The sequence below is a fragment of the Felis catus genome, chromosome F2 (genome assembly GCF_018350175.1).
Source record: "Felis catus isolate Fca126 chromosome F2, F.catus_Fca126_mat1.0, whole genome shotgun sequence".
Classification (NCBI taxonomy): Eukaryota; Metazoa; Chordata; class Mammalia; order Carnivora; family Felidae; genus Felis; species Felis catus.
This window is the reverse complement of record NC_058385.1, coordinates 80,239,069-80,261,851: the sequence shown is the minus strand read 5'-3', so window position 1 is coordinate 80,261,851 and position 22,783 is coordinate 80,239,069. Positions and strand designations below refer to the sequence as shown.

At 58.9% G+C, this 22,783-nt stretch overlaps 1 protein-coding gene and 1 long non-coding RNA gene across 4 annotated transcripts in view; one reads left to right on the top strand and one right to left on the bottom strand.

The window, feature by feature from the left end:
• Positions 1-1,913: 1,913 nt before the first annotated feature.
• On the bottom strand, positions 1,914-3,891 carry LOC102902446. Its single transcript, XR_002739493.2, has 3 exons — positions 3,754-3,891; positions 2,792-2,929; positions 1,914-2,274 (listed from the first exon to the last, which is right to left on the bottom strand). It is a non-coding gene; the product is annotated as an uncharacterized LOC102902446 (long non-coding RNA).
• AGO2 (argonaute RISC catalytic component 2) overlaps positions 2,388-22,783 on the top strand; it is a 116,646-nt gene continuing 96,250 nt past the window's right edge. The window contains exon 1 of one of the 3 annotated variants that reach the window (XM_019823195.3): positions 2,388-2,653. In XM_019823195.3, the coding sequence (XP_019678754.1) occupies positions 2,605-2,653 (49 nt within the window). In that variant the 5' untranslated portion in view covers positions 2,388-2,604. Of the gene's footprint in view, positions 2,654-3,716; positions 3,903-22,783 lie in introns of those variants that run through there. The other 2 variants (XM_023248473.2, XM_023248472.2) reach the window with 2 other exon arrangements.

Genomic DNA, 22,783 nt, shown 5'->3' with positions numbered 1-22,783 from the left:
AGAGAGACAGAGCATGAACGGGGGAGGGGCAGAGAGAGAGAGGGAGACACAGAATCGGAAACAGGCTCCAGGCTCTGAGCCATCAGCCCAGAGCCCGACGTGGGGCTCGAACTCACGGACCGCAAGATCGTGACCTGGCTGAAGTCGGACGCTTAACCGACTGTGCCACCCAGGCGCCCCTCTCTGACCTTTTAAAGGCAGCCTCTCCCTGAGCAAAACTTTTAACTCTGATGAAGTCCCGTAGGTTTCTCCCTTCATGGGTTGCGCTTTGGGGCCCACGTCTAAGAATTGTTTGCTCGGCCCCAGATCCCCCAAATTTTCTCTTTACGTTTTATGTTGACGTCGCAACCTGTCATCCGTTTTGAGTTGATTTCTCCGTGTCTGCGTGTTGGTGGCACGTTGGCTGCCTTTCCTTTTTAGACAGAGGAACGTGTCCGAGAGCAAAAGGAGTGTCTCCTGGATGTACACAGGCTGCAGCCGCTCCTACACTCCTGTCACTTCTGTTCCCGTAAGTGACGCCCTCTGCAGCTCCTGCTGGGGCGGGTGGGTGCACCCCGCGCGCAGGCCCACCAGCGTCCCTGTCCCAGGCCGTGACGACAGCCCTGCGGTCTTAGCGCAGCACGGGGACCCCCCAAATACCGAGCAGCGGATTGCACAGGGAGAAAGACGGGGCACCAGAAGACCCCTGAACCGGCCCCATGTGGCCAGCACCCCGGTATTGGATGAAAACAGGGAGAAGCAGAGCAGCGGGGGGCGGGGGGGGGGGGAGACGACTCTAGAGGCATTTTGCAGCAAGAGTCGGGGACCCAATTAAATGGGGTCATATGTGCGTCCACTGGCTGCAAGAGACGAAGGCAGCGGGGGCCCGGCTTTTTCTGCTGGAGGATGAACCCTCCGGCCGCGCTGGGGAACACGGGGAAAGAGCCGGCGGGGAGGGAAGACGGGGGACAGGAGATGCGCCGGGCTTGGCGTTGCAGGCCCCGAGCTCGAGGGGGCAAGCGTCGCCGGGAGGCGCGGGAGGAGGGGGCGTCTGGAAGCCGCGGGGAGCGAGGGCCCCGGGCGGGAGACGGCGCCCCCTCGCCAGCAGGGGGCGCGCGCGCGCGGTCCCCGCCGAGAGGCGACACGGCGAGGCGCTGGGGACACCCGGGGTGGCCTGACCTTCCGCACAGGAGCCCTTGCTCCGAAGTTACCCGAGGCGGGCGGGCGTGCGCTCCCGGGAGCGGGCGCCGGGCGCGCGGACTGCGCCTTCCGGGCGTTTCTGGGGCCCAGACCGGACAGCACAGAGCCCCGCAGGGAGGCCCCGGATTCGGCGATTTCGGGCAGAAAATAGCGGGGGTGGGTGGGGGGGAGAGGCAGGCCCGGAGCGGGCCCGTGGGAGTTGCGGGCTCACCTACAGCGGAGCCGTCACGCTCCTGGTTACCGTTTTCAATCTTATTTATCGTGCGATGAGCCGGGGGGGGGGGGGGGGAGGGGCTTGAGACTCGCGGCTGAGAGCAGAACCGCCGGAAGGAGCATCCCGCGCCCCTCCCCGGCCCCCCCACCCCCACCCGCAGGGCCCCGCGCTTCGGCTCCCGGCCACCACCTTCTGGCTTCCCTTTGGCCTGTCACGACGTAATTATGCACCCGATTCTGTCACTTGCAGAGACGTGACCCTGCGGTGCTGGTCGCCCGTCGGGGGTGGGGTCCACCCACATCCAAGCGTCTCCTCGCTGCGCTCCTCCATCGCCCGCTCCCGGCGGGCTGGCGGCTGTTGGGGTGGCACCTGTGCGTCTCCGCCCGCCACCCCCACCCCTCCCCGCGCTTCCCAGACACACTTGCCAGCTGCTCGGCGACCCGGGGCCGTGGGTCAGCCTCTCCGGGCACCGCCAAGCACCTTTCTCCAAAGTACTGATTCACACCCGGACGATTAACACTCTCGAGAAAACGAAGCTGTGCATCCGAGGAGCCTGGCGAGGGGTGACGTTACAGGTTGTGACCCGCCAGGGGCTGTGTCACACACCGAGTTGCGGATTGGGGACCACACGCAGATGGAAATGGGGAGCCAGTGAAGGGTGTTGAGCACGGGAGGCACAAAGTCAGATGTGTGATCACACGAACGACGACTGTGGCTGGAGAGCCAGGGCTTTCCACGTGGTCCAGGCCACCTTGAGGGCTGGGGGTGCTCAGCAGAGGACGGGAGAGGGAATCCACGGGCAACCGGGAGGCTGATGCCACGGCACGGACCCCGTTTCTGTCAATGATTTGGTGAAGATCGATGTCCTTTTCAGTTTCTCTCTGGAGGAAATCAAGGTTGTGCTTGAGGATTGCAAAGAACTAGCAACCCCCCCCCCCAAAAAAAAAACCTATTTAGGATGCTACGCCCCTTGCGGGCAGGACTCTTGGTAGATTTTGCACCACCCCGGGCAGGAAGAACATTCCGTTCCTTGCACCCAATATGCAGATGACACGTTTACAGGACGAAGTATGTTAAAACGACGAGCAAAACTGGATTGTGTTTCACCTTCAGACTTGTCGTCACCCACCAACTAGGAGAGAAGGGAGACGGCTCCCGCACGGCTTCGCTGGAAAAGCCCCGAAGACAGCTGGCCCCAGGGGTTCAGAAGGATGGGCGAGGATTTGGGGAGGAGGGAGAACCTTCCTAAGAACACGGGAGGTGAGTGCAGACGCCCGCAGCAGCACGATGGGGAGGAAAGGCCCCGCGAGAACAATCTGGGGAGGCGCCTGAGCGCTGGAAGGGGCCGTGGGGTTTGGTGTCCCGGTTGCTGGCGCCTAACGTCTCCTGAAAACTTACTGTTCACGGCTGGGTACGTGCATTATCTGGGTTCCTGGCCGGGAGGTGGCGGTGTGGTCGTGTGCGAGGGCCAGCAGGCGTTCAAGTTCAAGCTCCGGGCTGGGAGCTAGCTTCCCGACATTCATGTTTCCGTAATAACTTAAAAAAAAAAAAAAAAGCCAGGCTGGGGCGCTGGGGCGCCGGGGCGCCCGGACTCCAACAGCTCGGCCGCACTGTGCCCCCGTTCCCCCCGGCCGAGGCAGGGGGCCCGGGGTGAGGGGGCGGGGGAAGGGCCGTGCGCCCCCCACCCAGCCCCCGTCTCCCGCCCCCCGCGGGCAGCCAGAATGCGTTCCCCCACGCGCGCGGGGGCGGCGGGGACAAGGGGGTGTTTTCTTTCTCCCGGCCTCAGGGGCGATGCCAGGCTGGCCCGCCCCGCCCAGTCGGCGACCACGTCGCTGCTCTGAGTGGCTGCGAGGGGTCCCCCGCCCCACGTCCGCCCCCGCGGCGGGGGCCCCAGCGCCCCACGGGCCCGCGCAGCCCCCGCCCCCGCCCCCACTTGCCCCCGCGTCCCGTTCCCGCCCCCGCCCCAGGCTCCCGGCCACCAGCGCGCCGACCCCGCCCCTCCTCCTGCCTGCACCCTCCTCCTCCCTCCTCCTCGCCCCTCCCTCCTCCACCTCCTCCCTTCCCTCCTCCCCTCTCTCCTACGTCCCTCCCTCCCCCCCCCGTTCCTCCCCCTCCCTTTCGCCCCTCCCTCTCCTTCCCGCCTCCCCCTTTCGCCCCTCCCCCTCGCCATCGTCCCTCCCCCCTCCCCCTCCCTCGCCCCTCCCTCTCCCCCTCCCTCCTCCCCTCCCTCACTCTCGCCCCTCCCTCTCCCTCTCCCCCCTCCCTCCTCCCCTCCCTCTCTCTGTCGCCCCTCCCTCCGTCCCCCCCCCCGCCCCCCCGCCCGCCGCCTCCGCCCGCCGCCCCGGCCGCGTCGGGTAAACCTGTTTGGCGAGGCGGCCGCGCCGGGGCGGATCGTGCGGCCGGCGGCTCCCTCGCGGCTCGCGGCGTCGGGGCCCGTGGCGCGCGCGCGGCCGCCCCTCGGCCCCGGAGCCCCTCGGCGGCGCCACCATGTACTCGGGAGCCGGCCCCGGTGAGTCCTGGCGCGGGGGGCGCCGGCCCGGCCGCTCGCGCTCGTGCCCGCGGCGCCGGCGGCGGTTGGCGGGCTGGCGGGGGGCGCGGGGGGCGCGGGCCGGGGCGGCGGGCGGGGGGCGGGGGCGCGGGCCGGGGGTCCAGGGCGAGGCGGGGGGCGGGGGGCGCGGGCGGCCGGGAGACGGCGGCCGGGGGAGGGGGTGGCGGCGGCGGCGGGGCCGGGCCGGGCCGCCGGCCGTTGGCTCGGCCTCCTCGGGCCCCCGGTCGTCGGGGCGCCCCGCGCGGCCTGGGCCCCTTCCCGCGCCCCCGCCGCCCCCCGCCGCCCCCCGCGGGTGGAGCCGGAGGCCGGGGCCCGCGTGTAGGCCCGAGGCCCGCGCCCCGCGCCCGCCTCGCCCGCCGCCCCGGCGCGGGTCCCCGCTGCGCCCCGCGGGGCCGGGCCCTGAGCGCCCGCGGGGGGTTCGGGCCCGGGGGCGGCGCCGAGCTCGGGGCGTGCGGACGGCGGGGGGCCGGGGCCGCGCGGGCCCCCCGGCGCCAGACCGAGCCCGGCGGGCCTGGAGCGCACTCGGTTTCGTTTTTCTCTTTGCCAGCACTTGTGCGGCCCCTGCTCCGGGGGAAAGTCTGGAAACGCTGAATTTGGGCCAATCCCCGGTGGTAGTTTTAGGGCCGCGGGCCGGGAGGGTGCAGGGCGGCCCCTCGAGACCCTGAAGCTGCGTGCGGCTGGTTCTCATTCCAGACACGCCGGCTCCTTATTCAAGTGCTAATTGCCTTTTACAATTTGCTAGAAGACGGCGAGGAGAGGTGTTGACTCCCTTAGCACCCCTGTCCACCGGTCCGCGCTCTTTCTTTGGAAAAGTTCTAAAAAACTTCAAGGAGTAACCCGGTGCCCCCCTTGTTTTAAGCGCACAGCGGAGGGGCCGCGGAGTCGCTGGGCCAAGAGAGCGGTCAAGTGTTGTGAAGCCTTTTTCCTTCTCCCGCCAGGCACGTGGCTCCCAAATTTCCCGGCTGGCCCTGCCCCTTGCACAGGGCATCGCCTGTCCCCTTTGTCCGCCAGGCTCCGGCAGGCTGCAGGCCGGCCCCGGTGCTAGGTGCGCTCGGGTCCCGGCCCCCCACCGCCGCGTGCTGGCGGGGCCCTGGCCCCACCTGCTCGGGGTCGGGGGTCTGGAAGCCCCTCTTGACCCGCTCAGTTCCCTCGACGCCGTCCCTGGCTGCTGTGGCTGTTCACCAACGGCCCTGTGCCTCGTGAATCCTGACGGTCTTCTTTCTGATGTCACTTAATTTGAAAGCTTTTCCGAGACTGAGCCCTACCAACTTTTAAGCCCTTCCAGCCTCTCAGCAATTTGATTGAAGGATGGTTTTAATCCTACACCTGGGAGGTTCCTCAGGTCTGCCAGGGTGGACCCTGTTGGCACACTCCTGGGGGCAGATTTGACTTCTGGACACCCTGGACGGCAGGCTTCCCTCCCCGCCCCTCCCCTCCCCCCCCCCCCCCCCCCCCCCCACCGTGGAAGGGCAGGGTAGCCTCTCAGCTGGCTGAGTGAGGGTCCCCCCGGAATGCCCCTAAAGGAACCCAGCAAGGGGCAGTCACTGCACCGTAGAATTTTTCAGAGTTTCAGTTTGCAAGTTGAAGGCCCGGAAAAAGTGAAGAATCTTGAGGAAGGTGAAGCTTTTGTGCTGCGCCTGGCGCTAACTAACCCGTAGGATGGCTTGCTAAATTGGTGATGTTCACTGTGAAGGTGGACCGCCGAGGCTCGGATAGGTTAAGAACCCTGCCAAGGTCATACTGTCTGATTCCAAGCCGACTCTGGACACTCTCCTCAAAGAAGTGGCTTTCAGTCCTTTTGACCTTGACCCACAGTCAGAAATACCTGTTACCTCTAGGCTGGACTGCTGTGCGCATGCGCTCAGGTATAATCGAACCGAGAGCTTCAGGGAGCGCCGCTCACCCTGAACCGTAGGCCCCGCGCGGGGGGTATTTTCTCACCTCTCGTTTCCAAAGACCTGTCGTCCTCCGGGTCTCCAGGCTCATTTCTGGTCACTGACAGCTTCTGGAAGAATCTTGCTCTGCCGTGGGCCTCTGCACGGTGGCGTGCCGGGGAGAGGGCCCCGTGGTTCACAGATAAACCTGAAACTGGACGGCTTTGGTTGGAAAAACAAATAGGTCTGTCGGATGGTTGTTAGCTGATGGCAGGATGGGCACGAGCCCAAATTTCAGGCTGTGCGAGTGCACTGTAATTACAAGGCGGGGTGCACCTCTCGTATTCTACACACAGGGGCTTTTACGTTGGCTTAGAAGGAACTTCTGGAAGAGTGTCTTCAATGAAACTTTTTTGGATGTTGTATTTCCTAATTTAGGATAATGAAAAGACAGTCAACCTGGATTGTGGAACAATTACACACAGGTTTGCTACTCTCAGTTTTACTGTACTGGGGAAGCAACTTAGTAATGAACGAATTCAAACGGTAGAGTTCACAGTAGGTAAAAGTTATGCCCGTTGTAAATGCTATTATGATATGGGAATTAATGTTTGGACTCCGAAGACGTTACTGCTTATCAGGCTTTTAGCTCTTCAGAAGAGTTAGTGGTTCAGGATGGTGGGTTCCCCAGTGACCCTGAACTTTGGGAGATGATCTGGCTCCTTGGTTTTTGTTTTTGTTTTGTTTTGGGTTTTTTTTTGTTTGTTTGTTTTTTGTTTTTTTGCTCTGTGTGTTTGTGTTTAGCAACTTAAAGATCTTAAAGTGTGTCTGAGCGAGCCCAGGGGATTGTTTCTTTTGCTTTTGTGGTGCCCCAGCCCCTGTGTGTTTAACCCCTCTCAGCGTTGCAACAAAGTAACTATTGTGACAACATGAGTCTTATTTGAGAGTTGTCTAAAGGGATCCTGACTTTGGGAATAACTGGCTTTCAGGGTGGTTTCTAGCGCCATTGAACTGTTCCTGCACCCCATTCCTGCGCTCCCCGGCCCAGTTGCCAGTGAAGGTATGCCGTGGTCTCCCGGCGACGGTGCACGTTGGCCATAGAGCAGATGGTCCCTCTCTGCCCCTCTAGAAACTGCTGCGGGCAGGGAGGCATGGACCTATGACAAGCTTTTTTTTTTTTTTTTTTTTTTAAGTTTATTTATTTTGAAAGAGAGAGAGAACATGGGCAGGGGCGGGGCAGAGAGAGAGAGAGAGAGAGAGAGAGAGGGAATCCCAAGCAGACTCTTGCACCATCCACACAGAGCCTGACATGGGGCTCAAACTTTCCGGCCATGAGATCACAACCTGAGCTGAAGTCGGACGCTTAATACTGAACGACCCAGGGGCCCTTCTGTTTCAAACCTTGAAGAAACGTTTAAATAAGCGTGCAGGAAAGCAAAATATAAAAGCTTCGAGTCCTAAGACCTACCTGGTTTTGAGAAGCAGAATATTAGTTCTTGTCAACTTCTAGTTTCAGTGTCAGAACTTCAGACGATACCAGAATGGTTTATTCTTTGTAATGACTGTTACGATACTACTCTAGCGTGCTAGCCTGATAAAGTATGTTTTTGTTTCCTGAATTGTTACTGTGGGTGTTCAAAATGTAACACTTGATTTTTTTTTTTTAACAGTTTCTGTTGTGAAATAGTTTAAAGCACACGAAAGTAGAGTGACTCGCACAGTACTCCCCCATTTTTCCATCACCAAGCCTCAACAATTATCAAGATTATCTGCCTTGGCCTCAGATGTGCCCCTCCCCCCCTTTTTCTGGTGGAAATACTCTAACGCCCCTTCCAGACTTGTCCTTTCACCCCTGACACTTAAGTACCATGTCTAAGAAATAGGGACGTTTTAATCTCCGCGCCATTTTCACACTTAACGGTCCATAATCAGTTTCTCGTGTGTGCTTTACAGTGGGTCGTTTGGGATCGTGGATTTTAATAAAAGTTCACACATAAATTTGGTTTTATTTCTTTTGGGGCTCTTTAGTCTGGACTCTAAAGCTGGCACCCCTCCCCCTGCCCACCCCCCTGCTGTGGACTTGTTGGGACACTTAGTCTTTAAGATCGCTTTTCTTTAGAGTATGTATGTGCACCCCCCCCCCATTTTCTAAGAAGGACCCCATTGTCCAGGATACCTCCGTTTTGTTGAGTAAGGCCGGTTGGAGACCCAGTTGCTACGATTTTAATTACAACACATTTATCTCTAGTGTTTGTACGCAGACCCCTTTGCATCTGGAATTTTCCGTTGCAGAAGAATCTTGTTTGTTTGTGGTGCTCTGAGCAGAAGGGACATTTACGACATATAGAAAACGCGGACGTACTTGTGACTCTGGCGTCACGGATGATGGAGACCGCTCTTCCCCAGGTGTGGGTGGGGCTCTGCGGGTGAGGTGGGGACATGGGGCTCTCTCCTCAGTCACTTCCATCCGCGTCTGTTCCTGGCCACGTCTCTAGACTTGATGGCTCCGCCCCGCGCTTTGTGACCCCCTGGCGCCCACGTCTCCCGAGCCCCAAGCGAGGTGCCCTGCCCGTGGGCACTCTAGACGGTTGAACTATCACTAAGCCGCACTATGATTTTTTTTCCCTGCTTTTTTCTCTCCAGCTTTAAAAACTGAAAGCCACTGATGGGTCTCAGGGTCTTTACTTTTCATGACCAAACAACTGTGCCTTTCTACTTTATCTTTCGATAGAGCTGTACCCTGGGTGACCAGACAGTTTATCGTCTACATTGGAAACTTTGGCAAGTGATGGGGGCTGGGGGTGGTTCTTCGTTATGTCCCTGAGACATAAGGCAGCAGCACTACCTGGGCAAATCGGGACGGATATCTCCCTGACTCCAAGCGGTTCTTACATCCTAGGCTTGTAGGTCTGTTCGAAAATAAAGGGCTCAAACGTTTCATTTTGTTTACTTATTTTTGAAGATTTTATTTTTAAGTAAACTCTTGCACCCAGCGTGGGGCCCGAACTCACAACCCCGAGAGTTGCCCGTGCCACCAACCGAGCCAGCCAGGCGCCCCGGGGCTTAAACATTTAAAAAAATTTTTTAACGTTTGTTTTATTTTTGAAGGAGAGAGAGACAGAGTGTGAGTGGAGGTGGGGGGGAGGGAGACAGAGAATCCGAAGCGGGCTCCAGGCTCCGAGCTGTCAGCACAGAGCCCGACGCGGGGCTCGAACCCACGAACTGCGAGATCGTGGCCTGAGCCCAAGCTCAACCAACTGAGCCACCCAGGCGCCTCCCCCCCCCCCCCCCCCGGGCTTAAACGTTTAAAACTTGTTGCGCCCTTCGGTGGCTTTGCTCTTACTAAATTAAATTCCTCATCAGGTCTGGAGGATGCGAGTGTGGTCTTTGAGAGATTGCCGCCGGTTTGTACCAACAGGGCTCCGCACCTCGCTCTCTCCGTTGCCGGCTGGAGGCAGGGGCTCCTTGAACTCGAAGCCCACCTTTCAGTCCTCGTCCTTTCCTCGAGGTCACAGCTCAAGCAGTGGACAGACAGGGAGTCACAGCATCACCGCGGGCTCTGTACGTGTCCTGGGCCTCGGTTTCCTCAGCTGAAAGCAGAGAGTTGGGCCTGGCCGGCTTAGGTCCCCTCATGTCTACGTCCTGAGGTGCCTTTACTCCTCTGCTGACTTGCGATGGTGGCTGGGGCTGAGGAAGGAGCCGGTGATCCCTGGGAACCCCGGCTCCGACTGTGAGTGCCCAGGGGCCGCGTGCAGGTGGGAGGGAAGGTGGGGCAGCCCACTAGAGGCCCCATCTGCTCTGCTGGAGTGCCGAGTGCCGACTTGTTCTAGAAAGGTGACTCTGGCAGTGCTACGGGCACGCTAGGGGCCAGCGTGGGGCGGGGAGACTGTAGGTGGTGGTCTGGGCCTGAGACAGCAGGACCCTCCCCCCGCGGGTCCACGCAGAAGCTGGGGCCCAGGTTTGGATCCTGTACTTAACTCTAGCACCCCTCGCTGGCTTGGGGCCTCTGGCCAGGGATGTAATTTTTCTGAGCCTCAGTTTCCATACCTGGAAAATGACGGTAACGGCCCTGACCTCAGGGTTGTTGAGGTGAGATGTGCTGGGTGGCGCTGGCCTGGGTCCTCACCCTCGAGGGGCCTGGCCCTGCCCGCCCCCAGGCAAGGTCGTGAAGCTTGAAGGAGCACCCGGCATGGGGCCCACCGGAGGAAGCGAGCCACAGACGGTGGTGGGGAGCCGGCCGTATCCTCGTCTCCGTGACCGCATTTGTTGAATGTGGCAGGGGGTGACGATGTTAACAGAAATAAGACACGGGGGAGACTGGCAGGCTTGGGGGGCAGGATCACGTGTGGCATTTGGACATGTTGGGTCTGAGGCGGGCTCTGGAGAAGGGCTGGAAGGCCACCGGGAGACGGAGGACGGGGCAGGGGGCCGAGTGGGAGCTGGGGCCCCGGGGAGCGAGCCCACTTCCTTGGCCTAGCCAACGTCGTTAAGAACCTGTAGCCTTAAAACCAGCGGGTCTAAGAATCTCCCGAAGACCCTAGAAGTTAAATTTTGCCAATGTCCCCGGTGATTGCCTTGTGCTGCGGGTGTGAGAGCCAGTGGTGAGGAGTGGGGGTGGGAGGGGAGTAGACGGTGCACCTGACATTCCCGCGGGAGAAGGGGGGGGGGGTGCCGGCCCTGGGGCCCCGTTCCTGGGAGGTGAGAGTGTGGTGCCCCAACATGGCTTTTTGACGAAACATGACACGTCAGGTTCCCTTTTCTGCTCGGCTCCCAGGTCTGGTTGGTGGCGGCCCCTCCTCCCTGCCCCCGGGTCAGGGTTCCCTGTTGCTGTGAACGCAGCCTGTCACCTCCGGGTAGAACTGGGGCAGAGGACGGAAGGGCTGCCTCTGGGAGCTGCTGCGCCTTCCCCAGGAAAACGGCCAACGTCGTCGTCAAGAACCCGTAGCCTTAAGACCAGCCAGACTCGGGAATCAGGGTGGTTCCTCCCCTGAATCTCTGTCGCTGTAACTTAAGCCCATCTCTTCTAGTTATTTCTGGGTGCTTGGGCTCCGAGCTCTACTACCGTAGAAAGTGCATGCACACGAGAGCAGAATACTGACTGAAGTTCACGGGTCAGAGCCATTTGAGAGGCTTGTCATTGCTGAGTCAAGTGACACAATATGACCATTGGGCGTTTTTCTGGACAAGGTCTCGCTCCGTTGCTGGTAGGGAGCTTGAGCCCAGCAGGCCTGTGCCCGTGTTGGGGACTGAGCGGGTGGTGCTCCGCGAACTGGGTAGTGGGAGCCCCTGCGGGGGGATCTTGCTCACCACACTCCCAGGCCCCGCGGTCGGTCTTGCTGTGACCGAGCTTGTGCAGGACACGAAGGCGGCAGGGCATTTGACGGGACTGGGCAGGTGCCTCTGAATCCCACAGGCGGTGAGGGTCCCGTCCACACGCAGTGGGCACGACACAGCCCAGGCTCCAGGAGGGGTGACGCCCCGGGCTTCAGCGGCAACATTTGTTTGTTTGTGGAAACAAAGTAAATGGTGGGGAAATACCAGTAAACGGTGGGGAGAAGGCACAGGAGGGTGCAGAGGCCGGGTGCCGAGGCGCCTGCAGCCCCTGAGAGCTGTTGGGTGTCACCAGGGCATTGTGGTCCCCCCCCCCCCCGTGACACAAACCCGGGGCACAGGCTCCAGGTCGGGCTGACCTCACTTGAATCCTGGCTTCACTTGAATCCTGGCTTCACGACTGGGCGTGAGCCTCTCTGAACTTCGGTCTCCTCCTCACAGGGAGAATGAGCGGATCAGAGGAGATAATGCAGGCACGCCCTTCGCCACGGTGCTCGGCGGGCGGGAGGCACCTGCTGCCTGCCACTGTGTCTGCCGTGGGGAGCGTCCTTATTCATTCTGCACGGGAGCCCTTTGGGGTGTGCACTCGGGCTCCCGCCCTGCCCCTCCTCCTTGTTGACCTCTGGGTCTTTGCAGGCAGTGAGGGATAAAAAAAAACACTTAGAAACCCATGTCCCCAGTAAACAACCTCTGCCAGGTGCCTTGTGTGTAATGGCCGCCTTGTAAGGCTCGACACCAGGGACCTGAAGGCTTGGCCTCGGTGTTCAGAGCCACTGTTCCCGTGAGCATCCCTCAGAAGGGACCGGAAGCTAGTACACTGTCACGATAGAACCCGCCCACGTAGGACTCACAGGAGTTGGGGACCCACCTTGCACGGTCACATGGCCAGGAGTGCTGTGACAGAGCACCAGGGTGTGTCCCCACACGATGAGCCGGTCCCAACCAGGTGGGACCGAGTCACAATTTTCTGCTTATAGTTTCTACCTGGTGACCCTAGAGTGGCCCTGCCGGTGACTTGGGGGGGGGGGGCAGGGGGCGGCCGCTGTGGGGGTGCTTTGTTCCTAATGGGTGCTGCCGCTTCGACAATTATGCACTTTGCTAAATGTCAAAGCACGTGGCTCCCTATGAGGACATCAGATCACACTTGGAAGGGGCCTTGCGCGTCTGAGACTCATAATTACAACTTAACCTTGAGCTGTGGGCTGTGAAGGCTCTTGGGGACAAACAGCCTGGAACGTGTGTGATGGGAGGTAGACAATCAAAAGAAGACACACACCAGTCAGGAGGTTGCGAAGCATGTCTGGGGTACCTGCCAAAGACCAGGGGCCGGTGAGCAGGGTGGGGGGGAAGCAGGCGGCCCCGTTGCATGGACGGTGCAGGTGCCTGAGAAGGTGAGCTTGGGGCAAGAACCGGAAGAGGAGGGAGGGAGGCAGGTGCAGGTGGGTGGGGAAGTCAGGGTCGGGTTGGAGTCCACGAAGGACTTTGTGCCCAGGAGGGGAGGAGGGGTCTGCTGGCCCTGTGGCCGCTGTGTCGGAAACAGATTGGAGGCGTGGCGGCCGGTCAGCGATTCCGCCCACAGGAGGTCGCCTGTGGGGGCCGAGCCCGGGTCAGGTGGAAGATGGGAAGGAGTGGAAGCATGTGTGACGCCCCCAGAGATCCCTGGTTCGCCTGGAGGCCTCTTTGCCATCCCTGCCCCTTGTTCTGGTGCGGACCCCAGGCATGCTGTTTTACTGACAATTCTCCAGGAGCGGGCTCTGCAAGGTGAGGGTGTCTTTGCCTGCTACCCCCCCCCCCCCCCGCCCGGTACTGCTCAGGGGGCCCCTAGTTACCAATTTAGAGACAGCTTCTCTGCCCATCCGCCCAGTTACACACATGATGTAGATTCTAACAGGTGACCGAGTCAGGATCCAGGTGAGGCCCACATTGTGATCGGTTGATGAGTCCTCTCAGTACCTCTTAAAAATGACAGCTTGATTGGGGTGCCGGGGCGGGGGGGGGGGGGGGGGTTAAGCATCCGACTTCAGCTCAGGTCATGATCTCGCGGTTCGTGAGTTCTGGCCCCGAGCTGGGCTCCTTACTGATGGTGCGGAACCTGCTCGGGATGACCTCTCTCTCTGCCTCTCCCTCGTTTGCGTGGGCTCGTGCTCTCCCCACCCCGCTCAAAGGAAATGAATAAGCTTAAAAAAAAATGACCGCTTTATTGGCGTGTCGCTCGCGCACTGTGCAGTTTGCCATTCAAAGTAAGACTCAGTACGTTTACAGTTGTGCACGGCCGCCCCCACCATCTCTGGACACTTGTGCCTCCAGAGAAGCCCTGTGCCCATGTAGCTGTGACCCCCGCCTCCCCGGCCCCAAACAGCCGCGTCCCGTGTCCTCATCTGTAGCCTTCTCCCCGCCTCCGCCTTGCTGCTTCTTGGTGGACGAAGCTGGTTTGTGTATGTGGGTTTCCCACGGTCTGGACCGGGCTGGTGACCTCTTGGCGTCATCCAGCATGTGCCTCCGTCCTGTGTGGATTTCCTGCAGATAGGTGGTCAGACCCCAAGGCTTGATCTGATGCGTGTTCTGCCTGCTTGGGTTCGAGGACTCTGGGGCCCCGACACTTCACCTCCGAGGCTCAGACTCTGGGCCGGTCTGCTGCTTTTACTACCACTGTCGCCCTGGGGTGTCGATCACTAGGTTCCCTGAATTCCTTAGGGTTCGTGAGACGCTGACGTTCGGCTTCTGCAATAAAAACTCCCCCCGGTCCCCTGTTTGGTTACGGGTATGTCTTGAAGGCAGAGGAACGTCAGGGACCAGCCTGAAGGCCGGACGGCCGGTTGAGAAGAGAGAGAGGTCTGGGTAGCGTCCAGAGCTGTAGGCCGCTTGGGCCTGGAGGCCGTGGATGCCGCGGGCATGGGAGGGGCGGCTTTGCTCTCCAGGTGGCAGGGACCCTCCCCCCCCCCCCCCCCCCGGGGGGTGTTTGGCAGCTGTGTGACAGATAGGGTGGGAGTCTCCATCCACCTACGGTGGGGGGCAGGGCAGGGCAGAGGGTGTGGACGGGCGCCTGCCTGTGGGGCAGGAAAAAGCATTGATGACTGTGGTGAGGCAGGAGCAGCAGGGGTAACTTTTCTGTCTTATTGACGGGCTCCATTTAAGGCAATTCTAGGAAATCCAGGAGAAAAAAATCCATAGCATTCCCTTTGCACGTTTATGGCACCCGGCGCGTTTTGCCTGGAGGTCTGTCTGTCTCCTTCATCGCCGGTAAACTGTTTGCTCACTGCCCTGAATCATTTTGGTCTGCTTCCAGCGTCCACAGCACTGTTTTCTTTTTTTACTAAGTGTTTGTTGCATTTAATTGCTTCTTGTTTTAATCTACTGACTTGAAGCTTGTGTCCACTTTTGGAAAGCCACACCCCCCAGCCACCCGCCCCCCCCCCTCCCCCCCGTGCTTTTTCGGGTGGTGGCGCTCCCGTGCCCCCATGGTTCTCTGGTTCTCCGTGGCCGTGGCCTCTCGCGCCTCTGCTTGGAGTGGAGCGGGGCACCGTCCATCGGGGATGACGAATGTTGAGCAGCTGGAGGGAAGAGGACCGTGGGGGCCACTTAGGAAGTGATTTACTTACGTAGGTAATGGACGCACACGGGAAGAGTGAAATCATAACCCGTCACGGGGCGGACAGCGGGACGTCTTCTGTCCCCACCAACTCCCGGCTCCCCTCCTGCGGGTACGTCCGTTCTAGGTGCTGGTGGGTGCAGTGCGCGCCCCACGGGTTGGCCCCGCTGAGCCCGACTGTTGATCTCGCCGGTGGGGTAGAGCGAGGGGGGCCGACTGCCTCCCTCTGTGCTTCCATCAGCCTTGTCCACAGCCGCGCCCTCGGGAGGTAGGCCTGGAGGTGGCCGGCGTGGCCGCACGCCCAGCTCGAAGCTTCCCGGGTGTGGGAATCGGCCCCCTCCCCTCTGGGCGGTGGAGCCCCGAGTGCTCCGGAGCCGGTGAGCCGGTTTGCGGCTCTGTGATGAGGGGGTGACCCCCCACCTGCCTTCCTGCGGGAGTCACATGCGTTAACCGCGTCCGTGCTCCGAGCACCGGCCCGTTGGGAGTGCCGGAATGTGACCCGGGGCTGAGCAGGGAGCTCAGCCCGCGGGCCTTTCAGTCACGGAATATTCTAGAGGCGAATTAAGGACAAAATGTCTTGGGTGAAAATTCTCTGAAAGAGAAAAGGCTCTGACGTCAATGGAAAAGGTGGTAAGAAATTCGGTTGTAAAGCTGTGGGGGTTCCGTGTGGCCTTGTTGTTTTAGTTTATTTTTTGGTCTTCAGCAAAGCCCTGGGTTGACTTTTTGAGGGATTTAACTTTCATTCCATCAGCGAGTCCTCTCCCTCGGAAGAGCGTCGACCAGCTGCCTGGAGCGGTGTGCCTCCCGCCCGTCGGAGGGGGCTGTCCCGGTGGGTTAGGTGGGTTATCGCTGCCGCCCCGTCGGGGTGGCGAGGAAGGGGCGCTGTGGGCCGGGGTCGGGGGCGCCATCCGCCCAGGTCCAGCGAGGAAGAAACACCAGTCACGGTTTGCAGGAGATACTCTGCTAAGCTTCCCGGTGGTGGCCAGTGTCATTCCCACAAGCGGCTCTTTGAAGCGTGGTTTGTCATCTACTCCTGCGTGCTTTTAGTGAAATAACGTACTTTTAAGTGCGCGTTGTGGAGTGAGGGCTGTGAAGGAATCTTGCCAAGTCTTCGGGGGGGGGGGTGGGGTGGGGGGGGGGGGATCATTCCCAGCCTGACGCTGTGTTGTTTCCCTCGTCCTAGACAACTCCCGCCTCCCTGGCTGCACTTCCCAGTGTCAGCGTGCACCCCTGGGGGCCCCACGGCCCTCCCCCCGCTGTCGATCCTGTTGGTGTGGGCTTTTCCGAGCATGTCTGCCTCGTTAACAAAGGCAGAAGAAGATACTCGATTTTTCAAAGATAGGAAATTCTTTCAAAATGTCAGCCTTTTTATAAATGAAGGTGAAATTCACTTAACAAGGGATTTTGTTTTTTTTTTTTTCTCGGAAGATTTTATGTTTGTTTAGAGAGAGAGAGAGAGCGCGCGCGCGCGCGCGTGTGCGTAGGGGAGGGGCAGAGAGGGGGCGGGAGTGGGAGGGGGAGAGAATCCCAAGCAGGCTCCACGCCCAGCTGGAAGCCATGCTGGGCTCCCTATTGCCACCGTGAGATCGCAGACCTGAGCCACAATCAAGAGGGGGGACACTTAACCAACTGAGCCCGCCAGGCGCCCCGTCACAAGACATTGTAAAGCATACACTTGAGTGGCATTTAAGCACATTCACGGGGCAGTGTGCCCATTACGTCTCACAAGTTCCAAAACATTTTCATCACCCCAAAAAGAGGCCCTTACCCGTCAGCCCTGCACCGTTGCCCCTACCCCTGCCAACACCATTCTGCGTTCGGTCTCAGCGAGTTGCCTAATCTGTATCTTTCGTGTAAATGGAATCCGACTCTACAGAACCTTTCACGCCCGCGGCTGTTTGGACCGAGCACGGTGTTTCCAAGGCTCGTGCGGCCCATATTGGCACCGCCTCCCTCCTTAGGCTCAAGGGCTCTGTTGTATGGATGTTGCACCGTTTGTTTGTGTCCATCTCTTGGTGGACGTTGGGGCTGTTTCTGCCTTCCGACTGCTGTGAATACTGCTGCCAGGAACATCACGTACCAGGCGGTGTGTGGACATATATCCGTAGTCGCTGGGTTATACTCCTTAACTGAGGGGACAGTCATACTGGTTTCCGCGGGGGCCGCACCGTCCTACGTTCCCACCAGCCCTGTTACCACTGCCTTTTAGAGAATGAAGTTCGCTACGTAATAAGCCATTTTGGCATCCCTTATTATTTACTAAAGTGCAAGCAAATGCTAGGTTTAAGCATGTTTTGCCCAGATCTACTTAATACCCGTAAGATACATCCATTTATTCATGCCAGGATTTATTTTTAGTTATTATTATTTTTTAATGTTTATTTCTGAGAGAGAGAGAGTGTGAGTGTGAGTGGGGGAGGGGCAGAGAGGGAGGGAGACACAGAATCCGAAGCGGGCTCCAGACTCCGAGCTGTCAGCACAGAGCCTAACGTGGGGCTCGACCTCACGAACTGTGAGATCGTGACCTGGGCCGAAGTTGGACGCTTAACCGACTGAGCCACCCAGGCGCCCCAGACGTCTCTCGCACTTTGTGTAATCTGTGACAGTCCCTCAGTCTCTGTCTTTTGTGACCCTGATGTGGAGCCCTTTCCAGGTGGGTGCCTCGGTCCTTTCAACGCACCCCCATCATTTTTTTTACTGTTTCCCTTCCGGACCTACAGGCTGGTCCAGGCTCACCAGTGCTGGGTTTTTTTCTGCCGCAGCCCATTTCCTTTTAGCGGAGAGTGGCGTGAGAAGACCTGGGCCCGGGGTGTGTGTGCTTTGCTTGTTGGGGTGTCCTTGTGGTAGACACGGCTAGGCAAGCTATATGTTTGTTCTCACACACACGTGCGTGCACGTCTATATTTATCCGTCCTTCTGTATTTATATATGAAAAACCGTGAGTTCCTGCTGATACTTCTGATTCTGGTCCAATACCACCAGGTTAATTCTGGCTTTCCTCTTTCCTCATTTATGACGTCTTGTGAGATAGTGAGAAGTCTGTGTCTCGTTCAGACCTACTACACGGAAAGCGGTGGCAAAACTGCTAACCGGCGTCCTTGGGAGAGACAGATGTACCAACTAGAGAACTGGTGTGTGTGCGCGTGGGGGGCTCGTTTTGTGGGTGGCCAGACAACACGCCGTCGGGACCTTGTGCTTCAGAGGGCCTCCCCGGAGCCTCTGTCCTCTGCTCCCTTCTCTCTGACACCCCCCGCCTGTGCACCCCGGCATCACTGTGGGAGGTCTCAGGTCCTCGCTTCTAGTTCTGGTGCCTGACGCATTCCGTTACGTGTCTGCGGAGGGTAGTAAGTAGTCCCGACTGGAAAATGACGTTGTTCTTAGTGCCGCGGGTGGAACCGAAGCAAACGCAGGAGGGCCAGAGCCCCAGCTCCTGTGCGGACTTGCTCTAGGCGTTGCTCAAGTGCACGCTGGCCTCACTACAGAGTGTGCACCAGAGCCCGGATGGCACTTGGAACAGCTGCTAGCGGAAGGCCCCGTGACGCCGCTGGCTGCGTGTACGTGTCGGGTTCGCGCATGGTTAGCGGCCCAGGCAGCTCAGCCCTGCAGCCTCTCCACCCCCTGCATCCCTCCCCCTCCCCCCCGCAGCCCTCCCCCTCCCCCCCCCCCGCAGCCCTCCCCTGCAGCCTCTCCCCACTCTGCATCCCTCCCCACTCCTGTGCAGCCCTCCCTCTCTCTCCGTAGCCCCTCCCCCTCAGCCTCTCCCTGCTCCCCTGCATTCCTCCCTCCTCCCCCGCAGCCTCTCCCCTCCCCCCACGCAGCCCCCACCCCGCAGCCTCTCCCCCCTCTGCATCCCTCCCCCTCTCCCCTGCAGCCCCTCCCCCGCAGCCTCTCCCCCCTCCCCTGCAGCCCTCCCTCTCTCTCCATAGCTCCTCCCCCTCAGCCTTTTCCTTATACCCCCCCAGCCCCTCCCCCTCTCCCCTGCAGCCCTTCCCCGCATCCCTCCCCCTCTCCCTCATCCCCCCCACGCAGTCCCTCTTCCTCTCCCCTGCAGCCCTCCCCCGTATCCCTCCCCGCTCCCTGTACCCCCTCCCCTGCATCCCTCCCCCCATAGCCCCTCCCCCTCAGCTTCCCCCCCTCCCCCACGCAGCCCCTCTCCCTCGCACCCCTCCCCTGATGGGGGTCTCCTGTGGAACCCTGTGGCTGTGTAGACTCCCACTGTAGGCAGCATTGTCTCCTGGTCCTAGTGTTTAAAAAATTACTCTTCCCTTCACGGTGAAAAGAATACATCTCATTTCAAAGAATTTAGGAGATAGTGAAATAAGAGAAAAGAGTCACCCCTAATAATCCTCAGGAGACATAGTTAATATGTATGAGTTTATTTCTAGATATTTCTTCCCTTTTTTCACCTTCTCAACCTTGTTTATTACCTTCGTGACAGTGCACTTTCAGCATAACGGGGTGGTGGGGGGGCAGGTGACCTGCAAAGTAGGCAGGTCACCTCAGGGGCCAGGGGTGACCTTTACCCACGGTGTCACCCGAGTTGCTGTTCCTTCCTCCTCAGTCCCCTGTGTGGAGATAGTCGGGTCACCTGCATGCATAACTGATGTTACACCTGTTCCCCCCGCCCCCCCCCCCCACGATCGTGGGCGTTGATAAGTGCTGGGCATCTGGGGGGCGCAGGGCCCCGTCTACAACGTGCTTACCGTGGGAAGGCGGCCCCCACGGACCCGGGCCGTGGCCGCGGGCAGCTGTGGCCTGACTCCTGGCTCCTGTGCCTCCGTGGCCTCATGTGGTGGAGCTGGCGTGGACAGCTCCGACCGTCGTGAGGATTTGGTCGGTGGCTTTATGAACCGGCTGCCTGGTCCGCAGTGAGCGCCCCATCACCTGCTGGTGTCATTATCCTTGTTCCGTGCCCTCTTAACACACCCTCCTTCCCCTCAGAGGTATTTTCTGTCCCTGATGGAGTGTTGGGGCCTGAGGGCAGGACCGCACAGCTCGTACGTAGCTGAGAATAGGTCATCACGATCTGTCTGGTGGAGGCAGGGTGTATGTGGGGGGAATAATCTGCTTCATAAAACCACACAGGCACTGAGATGCAAACAATTAATGCCAAAACATGTCTTCCCTAAGGGATTAATCCCAGACACCCCCTTGCCCTAAGCTGACTTCATTCATTGGGGGGGGGGGCTCCAGGACACCTGCTGGGCACCCACAGTGTGGCCACCTGTACCCCAAGGCCGAGAGGAGAGAGGAAGGCGGTTTCTGGGGCTCTGCAGCTGCGTGCCTGGGTTCACCTCCTGGCCTCATCACGTTAGTTCCCGGTGCCTGTTTCCTCATCTGTGAAACAAGGGTGAAGATAATGACCGTACCCATTTTGTTATTACAACTAATAATGGTTAATATAAAATTATTCCTAGAATTATCAGGGTAATTAACATTGTATATTTTATACGTAACGTGCAGGGATATTTAGTTATAGCAGAGAACTGTTGATATACTTATTTGTCTTAATTATTGTCATGATTGTTAATTATGTAATGTTAATTATTCTAATAATTGTAATTAACAGTCATTACCGCGAAAGTAAAGTGAGTTCCTACATGGAAAGCGCCTCCTGGTGCCTAGGATGTGCTCAATGCAAATTACTTATCGTATCAGCGATTCTCTTAGCGGGTAGAAGAAATGTCGCACGCAGCTCCTTTGGGGAGTATGCCCTTCGCCGGGAATTTGAAAATTATGCTTCGAGGTAAGTTTGTGCTAGCGTGGCCTGTTGTCTGTGGTCAGTGAGGGCCGCTGTGGCGGTGGTGGGGGGCCTCGGGGAGCCTTCTCTCCCGCCTGGATGATGGGGTGGAGAAACTGCGCGGATCTGGGTTACAGGGTGCCCATGCGAGGTGTGGGCGCCTCAGTGTAAACGCTGTATAGTCGCCCAGAGGTATCCCTCTGAGTCCTGCAGGACAGCAGGTCTCTCCACGGAATTTTCCGTCACGCTCCTGGAAGACACGTCTGCTGGCTGAGGCCCTTCAATTCTGAGACTCCCCGTGAGAGACTACAAACCCATAGACGAGTGTGGCACGTGTTTCTCGTAAAACGCCCTTCTTTGAACGGGAACAGATTTTTCTGATTCTTCTAAGTGACTGTTTCCCGTACTTGGTCCGAGTTGTTTGCGTGAACGCTGTCAGAGTTGTTTTCTAAACAAAGCCCCAGAAGAAGCAAAGCAGGCACATTGGTGCTGTAACTCAATAGTGCGTCTTAATTGGAAACAGGCCTCGGTGTGGATGGGGTCTGTGGTGGGCGGAAGGGGCGCATCTCTGCACGGAACACAGTAGAGTTGCGGGCAAACACCTGCAGGAGGCTTGTCTAGATTTTAAGAACAAACCGGAGAACCCAAACCCGCTGTGAGCCTGCGAGGACTTCATTTAACCAGTTTCCGTCCGTGTCCCCCAACACGCTGCAGTCCACAGAAACTACTTCCCCCCTGATGTGGTATCTTTTTATTGTTCCCTGAAGTATCGGCTGTTGGTCTGGCAGTGGAGGGGTTCCCTTTTCATTTTGGGACGTTGGCTTTGAGCCGGCCGCTGCTCACGCGGTGTTTCAGTGTCGCGAAAGCCGTGCTAGCCAGTGTGACGCGAGAGCGGCCCCCTTGTGGGCCGGGGGACTGAGGGCGGGTGCAGACCGTGGGTGGCCGCTGACCCCTGGTCGGCTGCCTCCGGGCATCGGGACCTGAATCCCGCGTGGGCCCCTGTCACCCCCCACTTTGTTTCCTTCTTGTTTGTTTTAAGAGTGGACCGTCGTAAATGCTTGCATTTGGCGAATCAGTATCTTTAGCCTTAAGACCGCAAGTGCTATTTACAGCCTGACTGTGGGACTTAGGAGACCGTAGGGGAAGTGTGCAGAAGGTAGTGAGTAGGTGTGTGGCAGGGACCCACGTGGATGGCCACAGGTGTGTGTGATGAAGACGGAAGGAGAATCACGAGGCTCCGGAAGTGACTTCTGCAGAGTGAGGACCGGGGTCGGGGATGGGGGGGGCAGTTCAGCTCAGGTGTTCTGTACCTGTGCGGTGCTTCAGGTGTGCTGACATGGCCCTAGTCAGTACTGCCAGTGAGGAAACTGAGGCACAGCAGGCCGTGCTGGAGCCCAGACATGGAGCTGCCTGCAGGGTCCAGGACCTTGACCCCCATCGGCGGCATCTGGATATCGGGAGGACCTGGCACACACCAGTGGGCCCGCTCCCGTGGGTGAACGCCGGGAGAGTAGCTCTTTGCTTTGCCACCATTATGCAAATGTAGAGGATCCTTTAAGAGAAATCTTTGTAGCAGCAGAGACGAAAGAGCAGTCAGTTGAAAAGTTTTTAGAATGCTCTTCTGAACTAACGGATGCTGACTTGGGTTCTGCTTTTGCTTTCTTATTTTTTTTTATTAAAAAATAATTTTTTTGACGCTTACTTGTTTTTGAGAGAGACAGAGCACGAGCAGGGGAGGGGCAGAGAGAGAGGGAGACACGGAACCCGAAGCAGGCTCCAGGCTCCGAGCCGTCAGCACAGAGCCCGACGCGGGGCTGGAACCCACGAACCGCGAGATCGTGACCTGAGCCGAAGTCGGACGCTTAGCCGACTGAGCCACCCCGGCGCCCCTGCTTTCTTTTTTTTAAGCCGCGGGTCTGTGATGCCCTCTGGTATACTTTGTGACTCCGACCCTGCAGACCTCGACACTTGGGGGGATTTCCACTAACCACACCTTTGTTAATATCTGAGGCATTTTCTGAAGCTGCCCCTGCCGCTTACCGATGTCTGAGACCACTTCAGACTTTTGTGAAGGATGATGACCAGGATTGGGTGATAGGGTGAAGGCCCAGCTGCTGGACCCGTAGGTCACTTTACATCAGAAGGAAATGCCTGCACTGAGGGCGGGGCCTGGTGAGCCATGGTGGCTGGGGTGCCGCTGGCTCTCTGCCTCGTGTCGCTCACCGTGGTTTGTGCGCCGACCTTCACCTACCTAGCCGGTATGATCGTGGCGCATGCCCATGTTGAGATCACTTCCCTGGCGGGCCGG